The following is a 20,323-nucleotide window of genomic DNA, read 5'->3' on the forward strand; positions in this document are numbered from 1 at the left end:
TTGATGGTGCCAATATAATAAAGAATAGTGGGATGTTTGGTGTTGAGAGTTATTATTTTAGGGTACATAAGGGAGGATAGACTTATTGTGTTTATTAAGGCTAGGCAAAGACCCAACCACAGTTTGTTGTGTAAGAGCTCATTTAGATGCCACTTTTTCTTGTACGAGTGCCATTTGTCTTCTTCACGAATAGCACCCGTACAAATAATAGTGAATGGAGCTGCTTACATATCCATGATTTTTCGCGGACAAGTCAGGCCAGTCAAAATCACGGATACTTGTCCAATATAAGAGTCGGATCAAAATTGGCTATACAAATCTATGGGTCTGTGAAAAAAAAAAAAGAAATTAGACAGCACTTGGATGCCATCTAAGTGCGATCCAATTTTCACGGAGTGCTAGATAGAAAAGATAAAGATTTTTTTCACCTACGAAATAGACTGATGACACTCGGACCAATTTCTGATGACACTCAGATGAAGCTCTGACTGAAAAAAATTAATCTGTTTTTCTCACATGTGAAAAAAAATGAACGTCCAAATGAGCCCTACATATTATAAAAGGTAATCTAACCTAGGATAGGTGCTCACAACCATTCTCACTCTATCGAAAAAATAGTCTAATTATGCTAATCACACTTTGATCAGAGTGGGATCTGTTTTGAGAAGCTTTTTTTGAGGCTTGAGAATCTTGAGAGAGGCTTGCGACCTGCAGATAATGTGACACGGTCCATCTCCAGAGGAGAGTGATAAGTAACCTTTTCATACCCTCATCATATTACAACCCTGTAGCTGCGCATATCATTATAAATTTTTGAATATTAGCACTGTACACTTTATGACACCAGTGTTGCACTTTATAGGCACTGCACCTTCTTCTGACAGGGATATACAGGGTTAAGTAGGGTAAAGGGGGCTTTACACGCTACGACATCGCTAATGCGGAGTCGTTGGGGTCACGGATTTTGTGACGCACATCCGGCCGCATTAGCGATGTTGTGGCGTGTGACCCCGATGAGCGATTTTGCATCGTCGCAAAATCGCTCATCGGTGACATGGGGGTCCATTCTCAATTATCGTTACTGCAGCAGTAACGAAGTTGTTCCTCGTTGCTGCGGCAGCACACATCGCTATGTGTGACACCACAGGAACGAGGAAGCTCTCCTTACCTGCCTCCCGGCCGCTATATGGAAGGAGGAGGTGGGCGGGATATTACGTCCCGCTCATCTCCGCCCCTCCGCTTCTATTGGGCGGCCGCTCAGTGACGTCGCTGTGACGCCGCACCGACCGCCCCCTTAGAAAGGAGGCGGTTCGCCGGTCACAGCGACGTCGCCGGGCAGGTAAGTGTGTGTGACGGGTCTGGGCGATGTTGTGCGGCACGGGCAGCGATTTGCCCGTGTCGCACAACAGATGGGGGCGGGTACCCACGCTAGCGATATCGGGACCGATATCGCAGTGTGTAAAGCCCGCTTTAGTCTACGGTGATCGGGGACGCCACATCCCAATCTAGGGTGCTGACCTTCGCTGCCAGGTAGGGCACAGGAGGGAGTGATTCCTACAGGGTCAGTTTATCTCTCCCTTTTCTGTGCACGTAGAAATTTGTTTTTTGCACATTGGTTGGGATATTTTTAAAAGATTATTTAAAGGGAACCTGTCACCAGATTTGGTGACTATAAGCTGCGGCCACCACCAGTGGGCTCTTATATACAGCATTCTAACATGCTGTATATAAGAGCCCAGGCTGCTGATTAGAACGTAAAAATGACTTTATAATACTCAGCTAAACGGTCGGTATGGTGTAGATGGGTCAGATGGGTGGCTTCGTTCTCCGGGTGCGACGCCTCCTCTTTTGGCCATCTTTGTCCTTTTTCTTCTGAAGCCGCGGAGTGCATGACGCACCCTACATCATGCACACATGTGACGCCCCTGGACTATCAGGTCGTCTCAGGGTATTGCACAATCTGCCCTCCTGTGCAGTATCCACCTCCTTCTTGGTTGGGGGTCCCTAACTATATGGTGTTGCCTACATCAGCTAATCAAATCCTAGGTACACTCTGCACCACACCCACCAAACACACCAGTGGATGGCTTGGGTGGAATAGAGTCGTGCACCTGGGGGGTTGGAGAAGGGAGGTCAGGAGTGTCAGTGAGGAGTTGTGTTTTGGAAGTGAATGAGAGAGGAGGTCAGGAGCAGGGCTCCTAGGAAGCTGTCTAGGTGGCAGACGGTGATCTGGGCCTAAAGGAGCTGGACCCCCGGTCGCAGGGGATCGTGGCAAGGGGCACGGACCTTTTGAGGAGGACAGCCGGCGGCCTTGCACCATCACCGGGCTGGGACCAAGGCACGACAGGGTACGTGGACCCTAGGTCGGGGAGTAGCTTCAGGCAACCCGATAATTTTCCTGAGGAGAACGGAGTCTTCAAGAACCATTGCCACCCGCTCCAAAATCGGGGTACTAGCGCAACGAGGGGGATAGGACTTTCCACTCAAAACGGTCCAGAAAATCCCAATCGTGAACCCTGAGAGCAAGCTCCCACACTTAGCCATAGTAGGGAGCGGGACCCGGCAGGTTTCATACTACCGGGACCAACAGAGAAGTAAACTTAGTGCCAGGAGGCAGGTCACTGATCAACAGGGAGCAACATTGGGGACTGGACCCGAACTAGCTCCCCTCAGCGGCAGCGGTATTCATAACTTTAGTTTATCCGGTTGTCGGTGTCAGCTTAATGGACTGAGTGAGTACGCAAGTGACCCCTTTGCAACCAACGGCACTCCCCCACCATCACCGAGCCCCAGGGTATCCCCCCTACCCATGGAGGGTCACAACACCTGGCTGCCCCATTCCATCATCCCCGGGTACTCCCAACTGCAGAGGTGGTACTCCTAATTACCATATACCACGGGAGGTGTCACGAACTTTATAACCTCCCCTGTAAATACCCCCGCTTCATTTGAGTGGCCGCACGACCCCCGGGTCCGGAGACCCTCGAGCCACTGGGGATCCGGATCCGAGCAGCTCAGCTGCTGGCACGGGGGCGGCACACACGCACCAGCATTGAGGTCTTGCACATTCGCACTTTGATTTGCCCTGAACAGGGAAGATCAAAGTATTGTAGTGCGCCAGCGCAGGACCTCAATGCCGGTGCATGTGCATGATGTAGGATGTGTCATGCACCCCGACTTCAGAAGAAGGAGGACAAAGATGGCCAAAAGAGGAGGCGCCGCACCGGAGAACGGAGCCACCCATCTGACCCGTCTGCATCGTACCGACCGTTTAGGTGAGTATTATAAAGTCATTTTTACATTCTACACAGCGACCTGGGCTCTTATATACAGTATGTTAGAATGCTGTATATAAGAGCCCACTGGTGGTGGCCCCAGCTTATAGTCACCAAATCTGGTGACAGGTTCCGTTTAAATAAAAAATAAATAATTTAAAGGGAATTTTGTTCTGGAATCAGTTTTTCGCAGAGATGAAGACAAAAAAAAATGATCCACCTTCTCCATTATATCAGTCTGGGAAAATGGATACCATCCAAGTTCGGTCCTATTTTTTTCGTGGACCTTTAAGACTTGAATGGGTAAGTGCCATCCGATTTTCAGGGGGAAATCATGCATGCTGTGATTTTTTTAACATCAGTCAGTGAAATATATTATTCATCTGCACTGCCCCTTTGAGTAACATTTGTTCAATGGTGTTTCTTTTTTTAAGGGATAGCACTCACACCGAAAATACTCTGTTGTGCATGAGCCCCTACAAGAAGTGTACTCTGCTAATGACAGATGTAATGATCACATTTAGGGCAGAATTGGGAGTTATTACTTTCCACCCAACCCTAGCTGTCACTACTCATAGTCAGAAAACGTCCAGTATGGGATTATTTACTAACAGGGACAGCGTAATTGGGGTTTCTTTTTTTCAATACTTCAAGACCTTCCAATCAATGTAAGGAATAACATTCTAATGTTTTAGGATCTATTACAAAGTAACTCTCACCAGTATCCCCTAACAAAAAATAATAAATAAAAATACAAATATTATATCAAAGCAAACTTCTGTCTGTGAGGGGTATTATAGTAAGAAAAAAAAAATAATGACGAAAAGAAATTGTAATTTTTGGCTTTTATTTTTTAATTTTGCAGAACTATGCATTGAAAAATCATATACGAAATATAGTTGTTTTCTAACAATGAACACAGGAAAAGCCCTTTCGATCTGGCGGTGCAATGTTTTCCTCTCTCCCATGAATTGTCACCAGATGGCACTATTGTAGTTTCCATAAGAGTATCTTGCATTGTCTCTCTCAGGATAAGTGTAAATCCCACATGTATACCCTGCAGACATTTCCATAGTTACACCGTCTCTGTGGATCAGCTATGCACTTGCATTGAAATAAGCTATACAATTTAGTCGCCACAAGACTACTTAGAAGCTTCATAGTTCCAGCCCGCTAATTTATAGTTTTAGGCTACATGCGCACGCTGCTTCTTTTTCGTGTTCACAAACTGCAGCCAAAACTGCAGCCAAAACTGCAGCCAAAACTGCACCTTGTCAGAGAGAGCCTGGAAATGTCACAAAAAATGTAGGTGCTTTTTTGGTGCGTTTTTGGCTGCAGTTTTGTCAACAATTGTTTCATGTATTTTTCAGTTCAAACAAGCCCATAAAGCTTGTTGAATTGAAAAAAAAAAAATTAGAAATAAATAAATAATTAAAAAAAAACTGGCGTGCGGTCCCCCCCAATTTTAATGCCAGCCAGATAAAGCCATACGGCTGCAGGCTGGTATTCTCAGGATGGGGAGCTCCCCGTTATGGGGAGCCCCCCAGCCTAACAATATCAGTCAGCAGCCGCCCAGAATTGCCGCATACATTATATGTGACAGTTCTGGGACTGTACCCGGCTCTTCCCAATTTGCCCTGGTGCGTTGGCAAATCGGGGTAATAAGGAGTTATTGGCAGCCCATAGCTGCCAATAAGTCCTAGATTAATCACTGAATGAATTTAAGAGAGGAATGGATGCATTTCTTGTTAGCAAAAGTATAGAAGGTTATAAATAGCATAATCTTACAGGTAGATAGAAGAGCGACCTAGATTATTAGAGGAATGGGGGGGGGGCTGCAATACCAAGACAGGTTATTAAACTTGGGGTTATTTAGTTTGGAAAAACAAAGGCTTAGGGGATCTAATCACAATGTATAAATATATGAGGGGACAGTACAGAGACCTTTCCAAAGATCTCTTTACACCTAGGCCTGCGACTGGAACAGGGGGCATCCGCTACGTCTTGAGGAAAGAATGTTTAATCATAATCACAGATGAGGATTCTTTACTGTACGAGCAGTGAGACTATGGAGCTCTCTGCCGTATGATGTTGTAATGAGGGATTCACTAGTAAAATTTAAGCAGAGCCTGAACGCATTTCTTGAAAAATATAATATTACCAGTTATGTATATTAGATTTTATGACAGGGTATTGATCCAGGGAACTAGTCTGATTGCCGTATGTGGAGTCAGGAAGGAATTTTTTCCCCATTGGAGCTTATTTGACACATTGGGGTTTTTTTGCCTTCCTCTGGATCAACATGTTAGGCTACAGGTTGAACTAGATAGACTAAAGCGGGCTTTACACGCTACGACATCGCTAATGCGGAGTCGTTGGGGTCACGGAATTCGTGACGCACATCCGGCCGCATTAGCGATGCCGTTGCGTGTGACATCGATTAGCGATTTTGCATCGTTGCAAAACAGTGAAAAATCGCTAATCGGCGACACGGGGGTCCATTCCCAATTATTGTTACTTCAGCAGTAACGAGGTTGTTCCTCGTTCCTGCGGCATCACAGATCGCTGCGTGTGACGCCGCAGGAGCGAGGAACGTCTCCCTACCTGCCTCCCGGCCGCTATGCGGAAGGAAGGAGGTGGGCGGGATGTTACGTCCCGCTCATCTCCGCCCCTCCGCTGCGATTGGGCGGCGGTTCAGTGACGTCGCTGTGACGCCGCACGGACCGCCCCCTTAGAAAGGAGGCGGTTCGCCGGTCACAGCGACGTCGCCGGACAGGTAAGTATGTGTGACGGCTCTGGGCGATGTTGTGCGCCACGGGCAGCGATATGCCCGTGTCGCGCAACAGATGGGGGCGGGTACGCACACTAGCGATATCGGGACCGATATCGCAGTGTGTAAAGTAGCCTTTAGAGTCTCCCTTCAACCTTAAAAACTATGAAACTATGTCAGGCGTCTATGAGACACCTTCCATGATTAATCTGTAAATTACAGTAAATAAACACACACACCCGAAAAATCCTTTATTAGAAATAAAAAACACAAACACATTCCCTCATTACCAATTTATTAACCCCGACAAAGCCCTCCATGTCCGGCGTAATCCAGGATGATCCAGCGCCGCATCCAGCTCTGCTGCATGGAGGTGACCGGAGCTGCAGCACACACCACCGCTCCTGTCACCTCCATGCAGCAAATGAAGACAGCCGCGCGATCAGCTGAGCTGTCACCGAGGTTACCCGCGGCCACCGCTGAATCCAGCGGTGGCCGCGAGTAACCTCAGTGACAGCTCAGCTGATCGCGCTACTGCGTGGAGCTGACAGGAGCATGGAGGACGGGACTTTCAGCGGTGGCGGTGGCGGTGAGAGGGGTCCATCATCTCCCCTGTGCATGCACGCTGGGGACAGCGGTACATCGGGGAACTCGTGGAGGACGGGACTATCAGCGGCGGCAGCGAGAGGGGGATGGACATTGGCAGCTAAAAACATTGATTTTTCCCTCTCGCTGCCGCCGCTGCTGATAGTCCCGTCCTCCACATCATCTCCCCTGTGCGTGCACGCTGGGGACAGTGGTACTTCGGGGAACACGTGGAGGACGGGACTATCAGCGGCGGCAGCGAGAGGGGGATGGACAATGGCAGCTGAAAACATTGATTTTTCCCTCTCGCTGCCGCCGCCGCTGATAGTCCCGTCCTCCACATCATCTCCCCTGTGCGTGCATGCTGGGGACAGTGGTACTTCGGGGAACACGTGAAGGACGGGACTATCAGCAGCGGCGGCAGCGAGAGGAAAAATCAATGTTTTCAGCTGCCAATGTCCATCTCCCTTTCGCCGCCGCCGATAGTCCCGTCCTCCACATCATCTCCCCTGTGCGTGCACGCTGGGGACAGTGGTACTTCGGGGAACACGTGGAGGACGGGACTATCAGCGGCGGCAGCGAGAGGGGGATGGACATTGGCAGCTGAAAACATTGATTTTTCCCTCTCGCTGCCGCCGCTGCTGATAGTCCCGTCCTCCACATCATCTCCACTGGGGACAGCGGTACTTCGGGGAACACATGGAGGACGGGACGGGACCACTTGCCTGACCTCACTTCCTGACAAATCACCTGCGTTTTTGCTAGCAAAAACGTAGGTAAAAGGCAGGTAAAATGCACCACTTTTGATTAGCATGCATTTTTCCTGCGTTTTTGATGCCCTCATTGATTTCAATGGGTGACAAATGTTGACAAAAACGCAGGAAGAATGAACATGCTGCATTTTTTTTGTCACAAACTTTTGACAAAAAAAACGCTGACAAATAAACTGCAATGTGCGCATGACAAATCTGACTTCTCATAGACTTTGCTGGGAAGTCAGATGTCAGAATGTTCAGCTGACAAAACTGCAGCCAAAAAAGCAGCAAAAAAGCAGGAAAAAAAGCAGCGTGCGCATGTAGCCTTAAGGTTCTTCTGAAGATGCCATTTGCTTATTTAAATTCCCAGAGGTGCATTGTATGGCCTATAAGTCTCCTTACGCTGGCTTGGCTTTTCAGGAATGAGAATCGTCCCCCCTTAAACCCCCAGTCTAACACGTTGCGTTTTGGTTGCGTTTTAAACTGCACTGTGTCATTGACAAAATGCATGCATTTTGCTTCCCCAGCAAAGTCTATGATAAATCAGCAATTCCATCCACACATTGCTTTTTTTTCAGCAGCGTTTTGTTTGACAAACATTTGTCAAAATCGTTTCCTAAAAAAAGAAGCATGTCACTTCTTCATTGCGTTTTATGAACATTTTCCACCAATTGAAATGAATGAGGCGGCAAAACGCAACCAAAATGTTTAGCTGTGCATTTGCAATGCATTTTGATTGCATTTTGGATCCGTTCTTGTCAACAAAAACTCAGGTCACCAACTTTTCTACATTCTTTCTTTCTCTCTCTCTCCGCTTCATACTTACCGATCACTGGCGCGGCTGTCACACTGCTTCCGCGACCTCTCCTGCTTCTTAAAGTGCCGGCCTCTCATTAGGTCATCTCATATTCACTGCTTCCCCTGCCCACCGGCACCTATGATTGGTTGCAGTCAGACACGCCCCCACGCTGAGTGACAGCTGTCTGACTGCAACCAATCATAGCTGCTGGTGGGCGGGTCTATATCGTACACTACAATAAATAATTTAAAAAACACGGTGTGCGGTCTTCCTCAATATTGATACCCAGCGAAGATAAAGCCTTACAGCTGGGGGCTGGTATTCTCAAGCTTGGGAGACCCACGTTATTGGGTTATTAACCCAGAAAACACCCCTCCAGGTCCCACGTAATCCACACGAGGTCCCACGACGCTTCCAGCACTGCTACATCTGACACTCACAGTGAGTGGCTGTAGCACCCTGAAGCCATCAGGGAGCTACAAGGTACTGCATCCCCACCAGGATGCAAGGCCAACCCCCAGGAACTCACAAGATCAGTGCTGGTAACAACAAAATCATTCCAGTTAATCCCTGTTTTTCCCCCAAATTCCCCATAGACTGGTGCCAGACTAGGGTTGGAGCAATAGATGGCCACATAGAGGTGGAGCCGATCCAGTCTACTAGACGACAAGGTGGGAGGGGCAGACAGTGGACAGTCAGTCTGTAGTAGTTGGTGACAGAGAGAGGAAGTGAGTGGACGCACTGACAGGAGTGTGACAGTGACCTGAGGTCCCAGGCGGTTGGTTGCCGGTGGAGTATGGTTGAGTGCTCCTGGAACCACGGCACCAACGGGGTACAGAATCCTAGGTTAGGCAAACGCTCCAGGCAGATCTGATAAAATCTGCACAGGGGACCATCAAGGACCTCACCTTGACTCAGTAGAAAAGGGAGAACCGGGGAACAGGACCAGAGACTCCAATCCCACAGGGTTTACGCTACCGTCATACGGACTACCATTAAGAGACTACCAGAAGGGGACCCCCAGCCGCTCCAAGCCACGGGGACCCACCAACCAAAGAGAGGTGCAGGGGAAAGAAGCCACCAGGTCATTAAACCAGCACTGGGAATAAGGGACCCTGCGGTTGAGACCAGCCTTCCTCGGGTGACCAGTTTCCATCTGTCTGTGAGTAAAGGAACCAGTTACACTGCAACCCCTTGTGTGGCCTAACTTCTTTCAACACCCATCTGCATCACCTATCCTCTGTGGCCTGGCCCTGCTTGCGGAGGGCCTAACGTCCAGGCTGCCACCAACACCAGCCCCAGTAGAGAAAACTGTTAAGCGGCGGCTCCATCTATATAGCCGCAACCCGCAAGTGGCGTTACGTGATAAACTTTCATTTAAATTCCCATGTAAATATTTCCCCTTTTTAAAAGCACCCAGGGTACGGAACCGGGCAACGGCCACCAAGTGACATTTCCCCAGTTATACACCGCCCGGGACCGAGTACCTGACTCGCCCACCCCAGGGCTGTGGGACACCCGGTGCCGGGCCGGACTAGTCCGGTGGTAGTCAGTGGTGGCTGGGCCCGGCTCCGTGGCACAAAAGTTTACAAAGAAACTCTATATGTGCACTTCCAGTCCATTGCACGGTTTGGGCACTTCCCCCATAATTCTGGTAGGGGGCACAACAGGTGCAACTATATACATCTTGGCTACAACAAGTCCAGTAGCCTGGCAGTTCGTTCAGCTTTCTCAAGCTACAAAGGAAAAAACAAAACCAGCCACTAAGTCCAGTGGCCTGGTTACACAGGACACATTACACATTCACATTCACCGGGGACCACATTCCAGTTCCGTGGCCCGGTACACATAATCATGGGGAGTGACATCTTCAAAAAGCAAAAGGGGCAGTAAAGCAGGGTAGGGTGTCATCTTCAAAAAGCACATTAGGGCAGCACAAAAGGGACGTCTTCACAAAGGATGAGGGGCAGACAGGGTCTATTTACAGTTCAGCTGCTTCATCTTCATCTCTTCACTTAATTGCAGAGGTCATGCTGCGGCAGGGCCCTGGACAGCATGCAGGCCGTGCTCAGACTGGTCTGAGTCCCTTGGCCCTGTACTGCAGCCGTTGTGGGGCTGCTGCGGGGTGATGGTATCAGAGCTGCGTCCCTGTCTTGGCGGGCCGCGCCTGGCATGGCGGCGGCCTGGATTGGAGTCGCTGCTGGGGCCTGAGCTGGACGGGCCGGGCTTGGCGTCGCTGCTGCGGTGTGGATGGGCGTCGCTCCGGCGGCGAAATCTTGGCGGGCCGCACCTGGCGTGGCTGCGGCCTGGATCGGCGTCGCCGTGCCGGGCGTCTCTCCAGGGACCGCGGTAATGGCAGCGGGGGTTGGGGCACTCGCGCCAGCAGGGGCAGCATGGGACTCACCCAGATCTAGGCCGGAGATGCTCTGCAGCAGGATCGGCATCGCTGGTGTGGACTCTGGATGGACGTGGGCATCACCCCCACGCAGGCCTCGCTGCACAGCCTTCTGCAGACTCCTCATGGCCAGCACCATCTCCTACCCCCACACGGCTGTCTCCCGTCCGCTCTGCTCCTTCATCCTGTCAGCCATCCTCCCGACCTCAGCCTCCAGCTCAGCGGCGGTCACAGGCTTGATCCAGGTGAGCTCCTCCTGGCCTCCGCTTACAGGAGCCATTTTCTTTCTCCTCCGCTCTGCATAGCGGGCACTGCTTCGCGCTCTTTCTGGGCAAGGCCAAGGGGGCGGGGCTTCTCTTCGCGCCCTTTCTTCTTGGACGCCCCCCTTCTTCCCGCTCTCTGTAGCGCTAATGGCGGCAGTTTTTCACTATAACACAGTCTTTTAAACACAGTTTCTGCAGGCGCACAGTACCCGGTGGGACCGGGCACGAAATCCTGTTCGTGACGCCAATATTGACTCGCCCACCCCAGGGCTGTGGGACACCCGATGCCGGGCCGGACTAGTCCGGTGGTAGTCAGTGGTGGCTGGGCCCGGCTCCGTGGCCCTGGTGGGTGTCAGTGGAATATGTGGCTTGAATTAAAGTTTGTGTTCGTGACGCCACCTGTGGTATGCGGCTAATAAGCCACCGCTGCTGTATGAGGCCTCCGGGGGATGATATGGCAGCAGTGGTGGTACTACTCCCCACAGGTGGAGCAATGCCCCGGGGCACAGTTGGTGCTTGTGAGTGTCTATGCAGATGAAATAACAGAGGCAACTTCAAGGGTACAGTTTCAAGTTCTTTACTCACAATTCTTGTCACAGTCCTGCAGGGACCCTTGGACTGCTGGGACCACTGTCAGGGACCTCCGCCGTTTCTGGGTGATTCTGAGAGTAAAAGCCGATACCCTTCTCTTAAGTGTCTCCGCCTTCAGCTGTCTTCCTTAGTCTTGCCTTGGTAGGTTGAACCTGGCTTGGCCTCCACAACAGCCTCCAGGCTGGGGGGTCACCTGTCGGCTGATTACCCCTTTTCTAGAGGTTCTGCTGTGGGCTGTGGCCCGGGGAGTTTACAACATTCCCTGGGCCTCGGTTTTTACTGTCTGGAGATGATTTTGCACTCCTCCGGTTTCTAGGGACCGTCCCCTGTTGCAGCTTGATCCCTCCACCGATGTTCCTGTGGAACAGGCCACCGCAGCTCTACAGCTACCCGTGGCCCTGGAATCCCTTCTGTTCTCTGCTTGGTGTCACCTGGACCCTCTGAGTCCCAGGATCTTCACCAGGAAGCGTCTCTTTCTTTCCTTAGCTCCTGACTGACTTGGAGCTCTCTTTCCTTTCACTTCTCCTCCTTGCCTGCCTCCTGCAGACCTCCTCCTCCTTCCCCACTCTCTCTCGTTCTCTGACTAAACTAGACCTTCCTCTCTTTGACTGCTCTCAGATGGCTCCTCCCACCTCCCCAGTCCCCAGTTGCTCTGTTCTACCCTATAGGAGCAGGGATGGGTCTTACGGCCCCTCCCAGCATGCAGCATGGGAGGTTTTCTGCCACTTTCCCTGGTCCCAGTGTGTTCCTAGCAATGGGTGTAGTGTGGATTTACCAGGGGACCGGCGTTCACTCCTTTCCTCACCCAGAATGGGGCATCACACCCCTGGATGGTGTGCAATGTCCTGTGCCGACGGAAGCCTCAGGGGCGCCACACTCCCCCACAGTGAATCCCAGCACATCCTCGGGCTGAAAAACAACAAGAAATGTGGAAAGAAACTGCAAAAACATTTTTATATGCATGTAACAAAAACAATAAAACTTTTCTTCCCTTTATGGGAGGCACAGATACTTAAACGTTGCAAAACTTTCTTACAAAGAAACTCTATATGTGCACTTCCAGTCCATTGCACGGTTTGGGCACTTCCCCCATAATTCTGGTAGGGGGCACAACAGGTGCAACTATATACATCTTGGCTACAACAAGTCCAGTAGCCTGGCAGTTCGTTCAGCTTTCTCAAGCTACAAAGGAAAAAACAAAACCAGCCACTAAGTCCAGTGGCCTGGTTACACAGGACACATTACACATTCACATTCACCGGGGACCACATTCCAGTTCCGTGGCCCGGTACACATAATCATGGGGAGTGACATCTTCAAAAAGCAAAAGGGGCAGTAAAGCAGGGTAGGGTGTCATCTTCAAAAAGCACATTAGGGCAGCACAAAAGGGACGTCTTCACAAAGGATGAGGGGCAGACAGGGTCTATTTACAGTTCAGCTGCTTCATCTTCATCTCTTTACTTAATTGCAGAGGTCATGCTACGGCAGGGCCCTGGACAGCATGCAGGCCGTGCTCAGACTGGTCTGAGTCCCTTGGCCCTGTACTGCAGCCGTTGTGGGGCTGCTGCGGGGTGATGGTATCAGAGCTGCGTCCCTGTCTTGGCGGGCCGCGCCTGGCATGGCGGCGGCCTGGATTGGAGTCGCTGCTGGGGCCTGAGCTGGATGGGCCGGGCTTGGCGTCGCTGCTGCGGTGTGGATGGGCGTCGCTCCGGCGGCGAAATCTTGGCGGGCCGCACCTGGCGTGGCTGCGGCCTGGATCGGCGTCGCCGTGCCGGGCGTCTCTCCAGGGACCGCGGTAATGGCAGCGGGGGTTGGGGCACTCGCGCCAGCAGGGGCAGCATGGGACTCACCCAGATCTAGGCCGGAGATGCTCTGCAGCAGGATCGGCATCGCTGGTGTGGACTCTGGATGGACGTGGGCATCACCCCCACGCAGGCCTCGCTGCACAGCCTTCTGCAGACTCCTCATGGCCAGCACCATCTCCTACCCCCACACGGCTGTCTCCCGTCCGCTCTGCTCCTTCATCCTGTCAGCCATCCTCCCGACCTCAGCCTCCAGCTCAGCGGCGGTCACAGGCTTGATCCAGGTGAGCTCCTCCTGGCCTCCGCTTACAGGAGCCATTTTCTTTCTCCTCCGCTCTGCATAGCGGGCACTGCTTCGCGCTCTTTCTGGGCAAGGCCAAGGGGGCGGGGCTTCTCTTCGCGCCCTTTCTTCTTGGACGCCCCCCTTCTTCCCGCTCTCTGTAGCGCTAATGGCGGCAGTTTTTCACTATAACACAGTCTTTTAAACACAGTTTCTGCAGGCGCACAGTACCCGGTGGGACCGGGCACGAAATCCTGTTCGTGACGCCAATATTGACTCGCCCACCCCAGGGCTGTGGGACACCCGATGCCGGGCCGGACTAGTCCGGTGGTAGTCAGTGGTGGCTGGGCCCGGCTCCGTGGCCCTGGTGGGTGTCAGTGGAATATGTGGCTTGAATTAAAGTTTGTGTTCGTGACGCCACCTGTGGTATGCGGCTAATAAGCCACCGCTGCTGTATGAGGCCTCCGGGGGATGATATGGCAGCAGTGGTGGTACTACTCCCCACAGGTGGAGCAATGCCCCGGGGCACAGTTGGTGCTTGTGAGTGTCTATGCAGATGAAATAACAGAGGCAACTTCAAGGGTACAGTTTCAAGTTCTTTACTCACAATTCTTGTCACAGTCCTGCAGGGACCCTTGGACTGCTGGGACCACTGTCAGGGACCTCCGCCGTTTCTGGGTGATTCTGAGAGTAAAAGCCGATACCCTTCTCTTAAGTGTCTCTGCCTTCAGCTGTCTTCCTTAGCCTTGCCTTGGTAGGTTGAACCTGGCTTGGCCTCCACAACAGCCTCCAGGCTGGGGGGTCACCTGTCGGCTGATTACCCCTTTTCTAGAGGTTCTGCTGTGGGCTGTGGCCCGGGGAGTTTACAACATTCCCTGGGCCTCGGTTTTTACTGTCTGGAGATGATTTTGCACTCCTCCGGTTTCTAGGGACCGTCCCCTGTTGCAGCTTGATCCCTCCACCGATGTTCCTGTGGAACAGGCCACCGCAGCTCTACAGCTACCCGTGGCCCTGGAATCCCTTCTGTTCTCTGCTTGGTGTCACCTGGACCCTCTGAGTCCCAGGATCTTCACCAGGAAGCGTCTCTTTCTTTCCTTAGCTCCTGACTGACTTGGAGCTCTCTTTCCTTTCACTTCTCCTCCTTGCCTGCCTCCTGCAGACCTCCTCCTCCTTCCCCACTCTCTCTCGTTCTCTGACTAAACTAGACCTTCCTCTCTTTGACTGCTCTCAGATGGCTCCTCCCACCTCCCCAGTTGCTCTGTTCTACCCTATAGGAGCAGGGATGGGTCTTACGGCCCCTCCCAGCATGCAGCATGGGAGGTTTTCTGCCACTTTCCCTGGTCCCAGTGTGTTCCTAGCAATGGGTGTAGTGTGGATTTACCAGGGGACCGGTGTTCACTCCTTTCCTCACCCAGAATGGGGCATCACACCCCTGGATGGGGTGCAATGTCCTGTGGCGACGGAAGCCTCAGGGGCGCCACATACCCCTTAACCCTGGGTGACACATGGCCATAGAGCATGACTGCTTGCTGTGAGCTCCACACAGCAACTGAAGTGAGTTGCGCTATCAGTGGTGACGTCACTCAGTTTAGCCGCTGCTACACTTGGAGTCCTCCACCTGTTACAGCAAATCACCCAAGTGACTGAAGTGAGCCACGCGATCTGCAGTGCCGTCACTCAGGTGATTTCTGGTCACAGCTGGAGTCCTTCACCTGTCACCACAAATCAGGCACAGACAGAGCTGCGCGATGAGAATGAACGCGGGTGAACCTCTGACCTCACAGCTGCAGGCCCCGCACTACTGCCTGTGTCGCGGCACTGACGTTAGAGGTTCACCTGATTTCATGACAGCACACAGAGAGAGAGCCACGTGATGATAATGAACTCGGGTGAACCTCTGAAGTCACAGCTGCGGGCCCCGCACTACTGCCTGTGTCGCAGAACCGACATCAGAGGTTCACTCGAGTTCATTCTCATCACACGGCTCTGTCTTTATGTGCTGTCAGCGGCCAGTCATACCCTATAGTTCTGCTGTGACTGGACAGGGATGTAGCAGAGCTGAATCGCTGTGAGACCGCACTGTCAAAAACGCATTAAAATACATTAAAAATGCATCCAAAATGCATCGTTTTCGATGCGTATGTTTGACAAACGCAGTGTTTACAGTTGTCACAGTCTGCCAGAGGGTGCATTTTTTTGTCAAATCAAGAACGCAGCGTGCGGACATACCCTAAGGTCACTTACCTAGCCAAATCCTGCTTTGCACTGAGAAGGGGCAACACCCCAAATTACATTTCTACAAATGGAGTTTTTAGTTTGGCTTCTCATACTACGTCATGTGGCAAGACATGTTAAAGGGCTACTATTGACTTTTAGTATTGCTACTTACAATAGGTGATGCTAGAGATCAAGTCCTCCTTCTTCTGAAGAGGCTATTTTCACAATTAGTTTTAAAGGGGTTATCCACTACTCGGACAACCCCTTCTTAATCAGAGTGTTTGTCCCTGTTAAAATAAAAACACTTTTACTCACCTCCGGTGCCGGCGCCGTTCCAGCAATGTCGGCAGTTGCTCTCCCGGAGCTCACGTGCCGTAACGTGAGACCTCCACCTGATCAGTGCCAGCTTCCCTCTCCCCACCTTTGGACATACAGTTCACATTCAGCTCTATGGTAAATTTGTTTTTTTTCTGCTTACGCTGTGGTGCTATTAACACCCGCTATTCAAGGAACTGCAGCAGCCTCATTCACGAGAATAGGAAAGGTTGCATTTCCCTGCTCAACTGGGTGGCCCAGAGCACTGGTGTATAGGGAACACTGGTTTAGTGCTGGTCTATTCATTGATGGGATCGATGGGGTCCCTGTGGTTGGAACCCTCCAATCATAAAGTGATGGCATACTGCAGCAATATTGCTCCACTTCATAAGAAGACATGGCAACAGCACATTAGCTTTTTGAAGAAAAGCCAGAATAGATACAAAGGAGGGACTCATATGTCTTTTGGCTCAAATACTGCATGAAAAACTGCAGTGGGGTTTTGCCAAGAAGATCCGTACCAAGGGAACATGTTGTCTAAGAGCAGGCAAGAATAAAATTGGTACACAAAAGGTAGACTGCGTTACTGCAATCCAGCAGGCTTCAGAGCTGAAATCTGCTTGTTTTAGTGCAGCACAGAGGTTCTTATGCTAAATTACACTCTGCAATTTTTTCTGATAATAGGGACTGTACAGATATTGTAAAATTTACTGTTATAGTCCTTTGTCTGACAACAAGCCTGCAGACGTTTCGATAACAACCAGTGGAAATATGAATGCAGCTCTGGTTCTCATCACTGGCTGTAATCAGATAATAAGGACCAGTACAAGATATGACTTGTATTATAATTATAAAGTTAAAGGGGTTTTCTCACATTCGTTAATGGTTAAAATTCCAAAGTGCTTGTAAAACTTGAGAACCAAGGGATGTTTTTTGTTCTAGTTTACTAAGGTTACCGACCACCTATGCATTTTCTTAATTTGTGTGTGTTTACAAGCTGTTTGCAATACCGCCTGCAAACGCTGCTCTCAAGCCATCCTAATCGCTGGATCTGACCAGCTATAGAGCTCCTGCACCTCCCCAATTCTGCAGAAGCAAAGCTTTCTATGTTAGTAGTATTGGAAAGTGCACAGCTCAGGACAACAACCCAAATTTTCAGTCTTTAGGAGCCTGTTCTCCCCACCCAGGAGGTAGGCGAGTGATGCACTTCTAAAGAACAAACGTGAGACAACCCTTTTAAGTCAGTTTTTTATGTACTTTATATCTAAAGGTTGTTTTTTTAAAGATTGATTTTTTTTTTTGCTGGAGAAAGCTGAGTGTATTGGCCAACAATAAAAACAAATTACTTAACAAAATTGCACAAGAAATAAGGTACAAAAAGCCACAAGCAACCAGCCAAAACTTGCAGCAGAAGCTGAACAGATGATTGCAGAAGTCAAAGTGGGTAATTTTTATTTGGCATACTAAAATTCACTGCAGGTAAACCTGTACTAGGATTGAACATTTTCCTGGTGAAAGCATCTTGCAATTCGTATTTTGCTCTTTCTTAAAGGAATCTGTCACCAGGTTTTTGCAAATGTAATCTGAAGACAGCATGCTGTACGGGATAAGATACAGATTACAGCGTGGCATCTCTTATCTCAAAGTGTGTTGTTGTTTACCTGCAATGTTAGTTTAAGCTCCTGTAGCTTTATCATTAGTGGACTGAGTGTGGGCAGGGACAGCTGTATGGGCTTTGTTAAGGCCCCTTTACACACTGAGACTTTCTAGCGATCCCGACCTGGCCGGGATCGCTGGAAAGTCTCTAAACAGTCGCTGGTGAGCTGTCAAACAGGCAGATCTGGCCAACGACGCAGCAGCGTTTAGAGACTGTCTAGCGATCCCGGACCTGCAGAATGACCTCGCTGGTAGGGAACACTATAGCACGCCTATGGGCTAAGTCGCTAACGATGTCGTTGTAACGGTGTCAAACACACCGATACATGCTGCGCAGCGGGAAACAAAGGACCAAAAAATGGTCCTGAAAGATTTGTAGCGATCAGCGACCTCACAGCGGGGGCCAGGTCGCTGCTGCGTGTCACACACTACAATGTCGCTATTACGTCACAAAACTGGTGGCGTTACAGCGATATCGCTAGCGATGTTGCAGTGTGTAAAGGGGCCTTCACATGCTAAAACTAAAATCTTTGATTATATCCGAACAGCTGCACCCAGTAACCTAAGTGATACATCGTTAGATTCAGACTCTCTTTGCCTACATCATGCTACTCTCAGATGAGATAGCAAAAACTGCTGAAAGATTCCCTTTAACATAGGTTACCTGCCTGCTGGACAAAGAATGCAACATAATCCCAAATCCAAATGCCCCCCCCCCCCTTCTGAGTCCCACAGTGTCCCTAAACCACAATTATTCTCCATATGTTTGACATTACTGCAGCAAGGCATGTATGTCTTCAACAGCATAAGCAGGGCTCAATATCATGGACACTACAATGTATTGGGCACTACAATGGCATAAATCCATTTTTCATTCTGCAACATTCACTGCATTGGATTTCATGGGTGTTTTCCATAAAATCGTCACTACACCTGTAGATGAATAGGGGTGCAATTTTCCAAAATTTGGCCACTTGAGGTTGTTTCTGCTGTACTGGCACTTAAGGGGGCTTTACACGCTGCAACATCACTAATGCGGAGTCGTTGGGGTCACGGAATTTGTGACGCACATCCGGCCGTATTAGCGATGTTGTTGCGTGTGACACCGATGAGCGTTTTTGCATCATTGCAAAAACGTGCAAAATCGCTCATCGGTGACATCGGGGTCCATTCTCGATTATCGTTACTGCAGCAGTAACGATGTAGTTCGTCGCTCCTGCGGCAGCACACATCGCTATGTGTGACGCCGCAGGAACGAGGAACCTCTCCTTACCTGCCTCCCGGCCGCTATGAGGAAGGAAGGAGGTGGGCGGGATGTTACGTCCCGCTCATCTCCGTCCCTCCGCTTCTATTGGGTGGCCGCTCAGTGACGTCGCTGTGACGCCGCACGGACCGCCCCCTTAGAAAGGAGGCGGTTCGCCGGTCACAGCGACGTCGCTGGGCAGGTAAGTATGTGTGACGGGTCTGCGCGATGTTGTGCAGCACGGGCAGCGATTTGCCCGTGTCGCACAACAGATGGGGGCGGGTACCCACGCTAGCAATATCGGGACCGATATCGCAGCGTGTAAAGTAGCCTTAAGGGTCTCTGTTTATAGAGTCTGTAAATTATTCTAGGAAAATCTGTGCTCCAAAAGTCAAATGGCGTTCATTCCCTCTCGAGCCATACTGTGTGGCCAAACAGTACTAAACAACCGCATGTGGGGTATTGCCACATTCAGGAGAAATAGCGTAACAAAATTATGAGGCCATTTTGCCCCATGTGAAAATTGGAAATCTGGAGTTAAAGCAACATTTTAGTAGTAAAAATGTACTTATTTTTCACCACCCAATAGTGTAAAATTTTGAGAGACACCTGTGGTGTCAATATATGCTCACTGCACCCCTAGATGAATTCACTGCAAAATGAAGTAAGTTATGGGTGACTCCTGCTGTTCTAGAATCTCAGGGGCTCTGTCAATGTATTATGGCACTCACAAACCATTCCAGCACAATCTGCACTCTAATAGGGCGCTCCTTCCAAGCTTTACACTGTGCTTCAAAAGTAGTTTTTGACCACATATGGCATATAGGCATAATCAGGAAAAATTGTGTAACAAATTGTACCATCCATTTTCTCCTATTAAGGCTACTTTCACACATAATTTTTTTGCCATCAGGCACAATCCGGCGTGTGCCTGATGCAACGGATCTGGCGCAGAATATGCAAAAACGTCTGCGTCTGATTCTTTTTTTTTTACTGATCCGGTATACCTGATCCGTCAAAAACGGATCCAGCGCATCCGTTTTTGCATCCGTTTCGTCCATTTTTTTTTGCTGGATCCGTTTTTTTTTTTCAATAAATTGGAGCATGCTCAGTTTACAAAAACGGATCCGGCGGCCACATCCGTGTTTTGACGCATGACGCCGGATCCGATGTCCATAGGCTTCCATTGTAAACCACGCCATATCGCGCCGTACCGCGATGCGGTTTTTTGTCAGAGACAGAAAACGTTACAAGAGACGTTCCATCCGGCCGCGGCATTAGGCAATTACGACGGATCCGGCAAAAGCCGAATGCAACGCAAGGCCATCAGGCACAATCCGGCACTAATATAAATCAATGGGGATAAAACGGATCCGG

The 20,323-nt window shown here is 50.2% G+C and overlaps 1 protein-coding gene across 2 annotated transcripts in view; it reads left to right on the forward strand.

Moving 5' to 3' along the window:
* Nucleotides 1-20,323, forward strand: part of LOC142244097 (uncharacterized) — a 126,110-nt gene that overhangs the window by 7,866 nt on the left and 97,921 nt on the right. Inside the window, exon 4 of one of the 2 annotated variants that reach the window (XM_075316294.1) lies at nucleotides 17,409-17,487. The exons of the other annotated variant lie outside the window; for it this stretch is intronic. Coding sequence (XP_075172409.1) covers nucleotides 17,409-17,487 — 79 coding nt within the window. The remainder of the gene's footprint in view (nucleotides 1-17,408; nucleotides 17,488-20,323) is intronic. 2 annotated transcript variants of the gene reach the window in all.

This window comes from Anomaloglossus baeobatrachus, chromosome 6 (assembly GCF_048569485.1).
Source record: "Anomaloglossus baeobatrachus isolate aAnoBae1 chromosome 6, aAnoBae1.hap1, whole genome shotgun sequence".
Lineage (NCBI taxonomy): Eukaryota > Metazoa > Chordata > Amphibia > Anura > Aromobatidae > Anomaloglossus > Anomaloglossus baeobatrachus.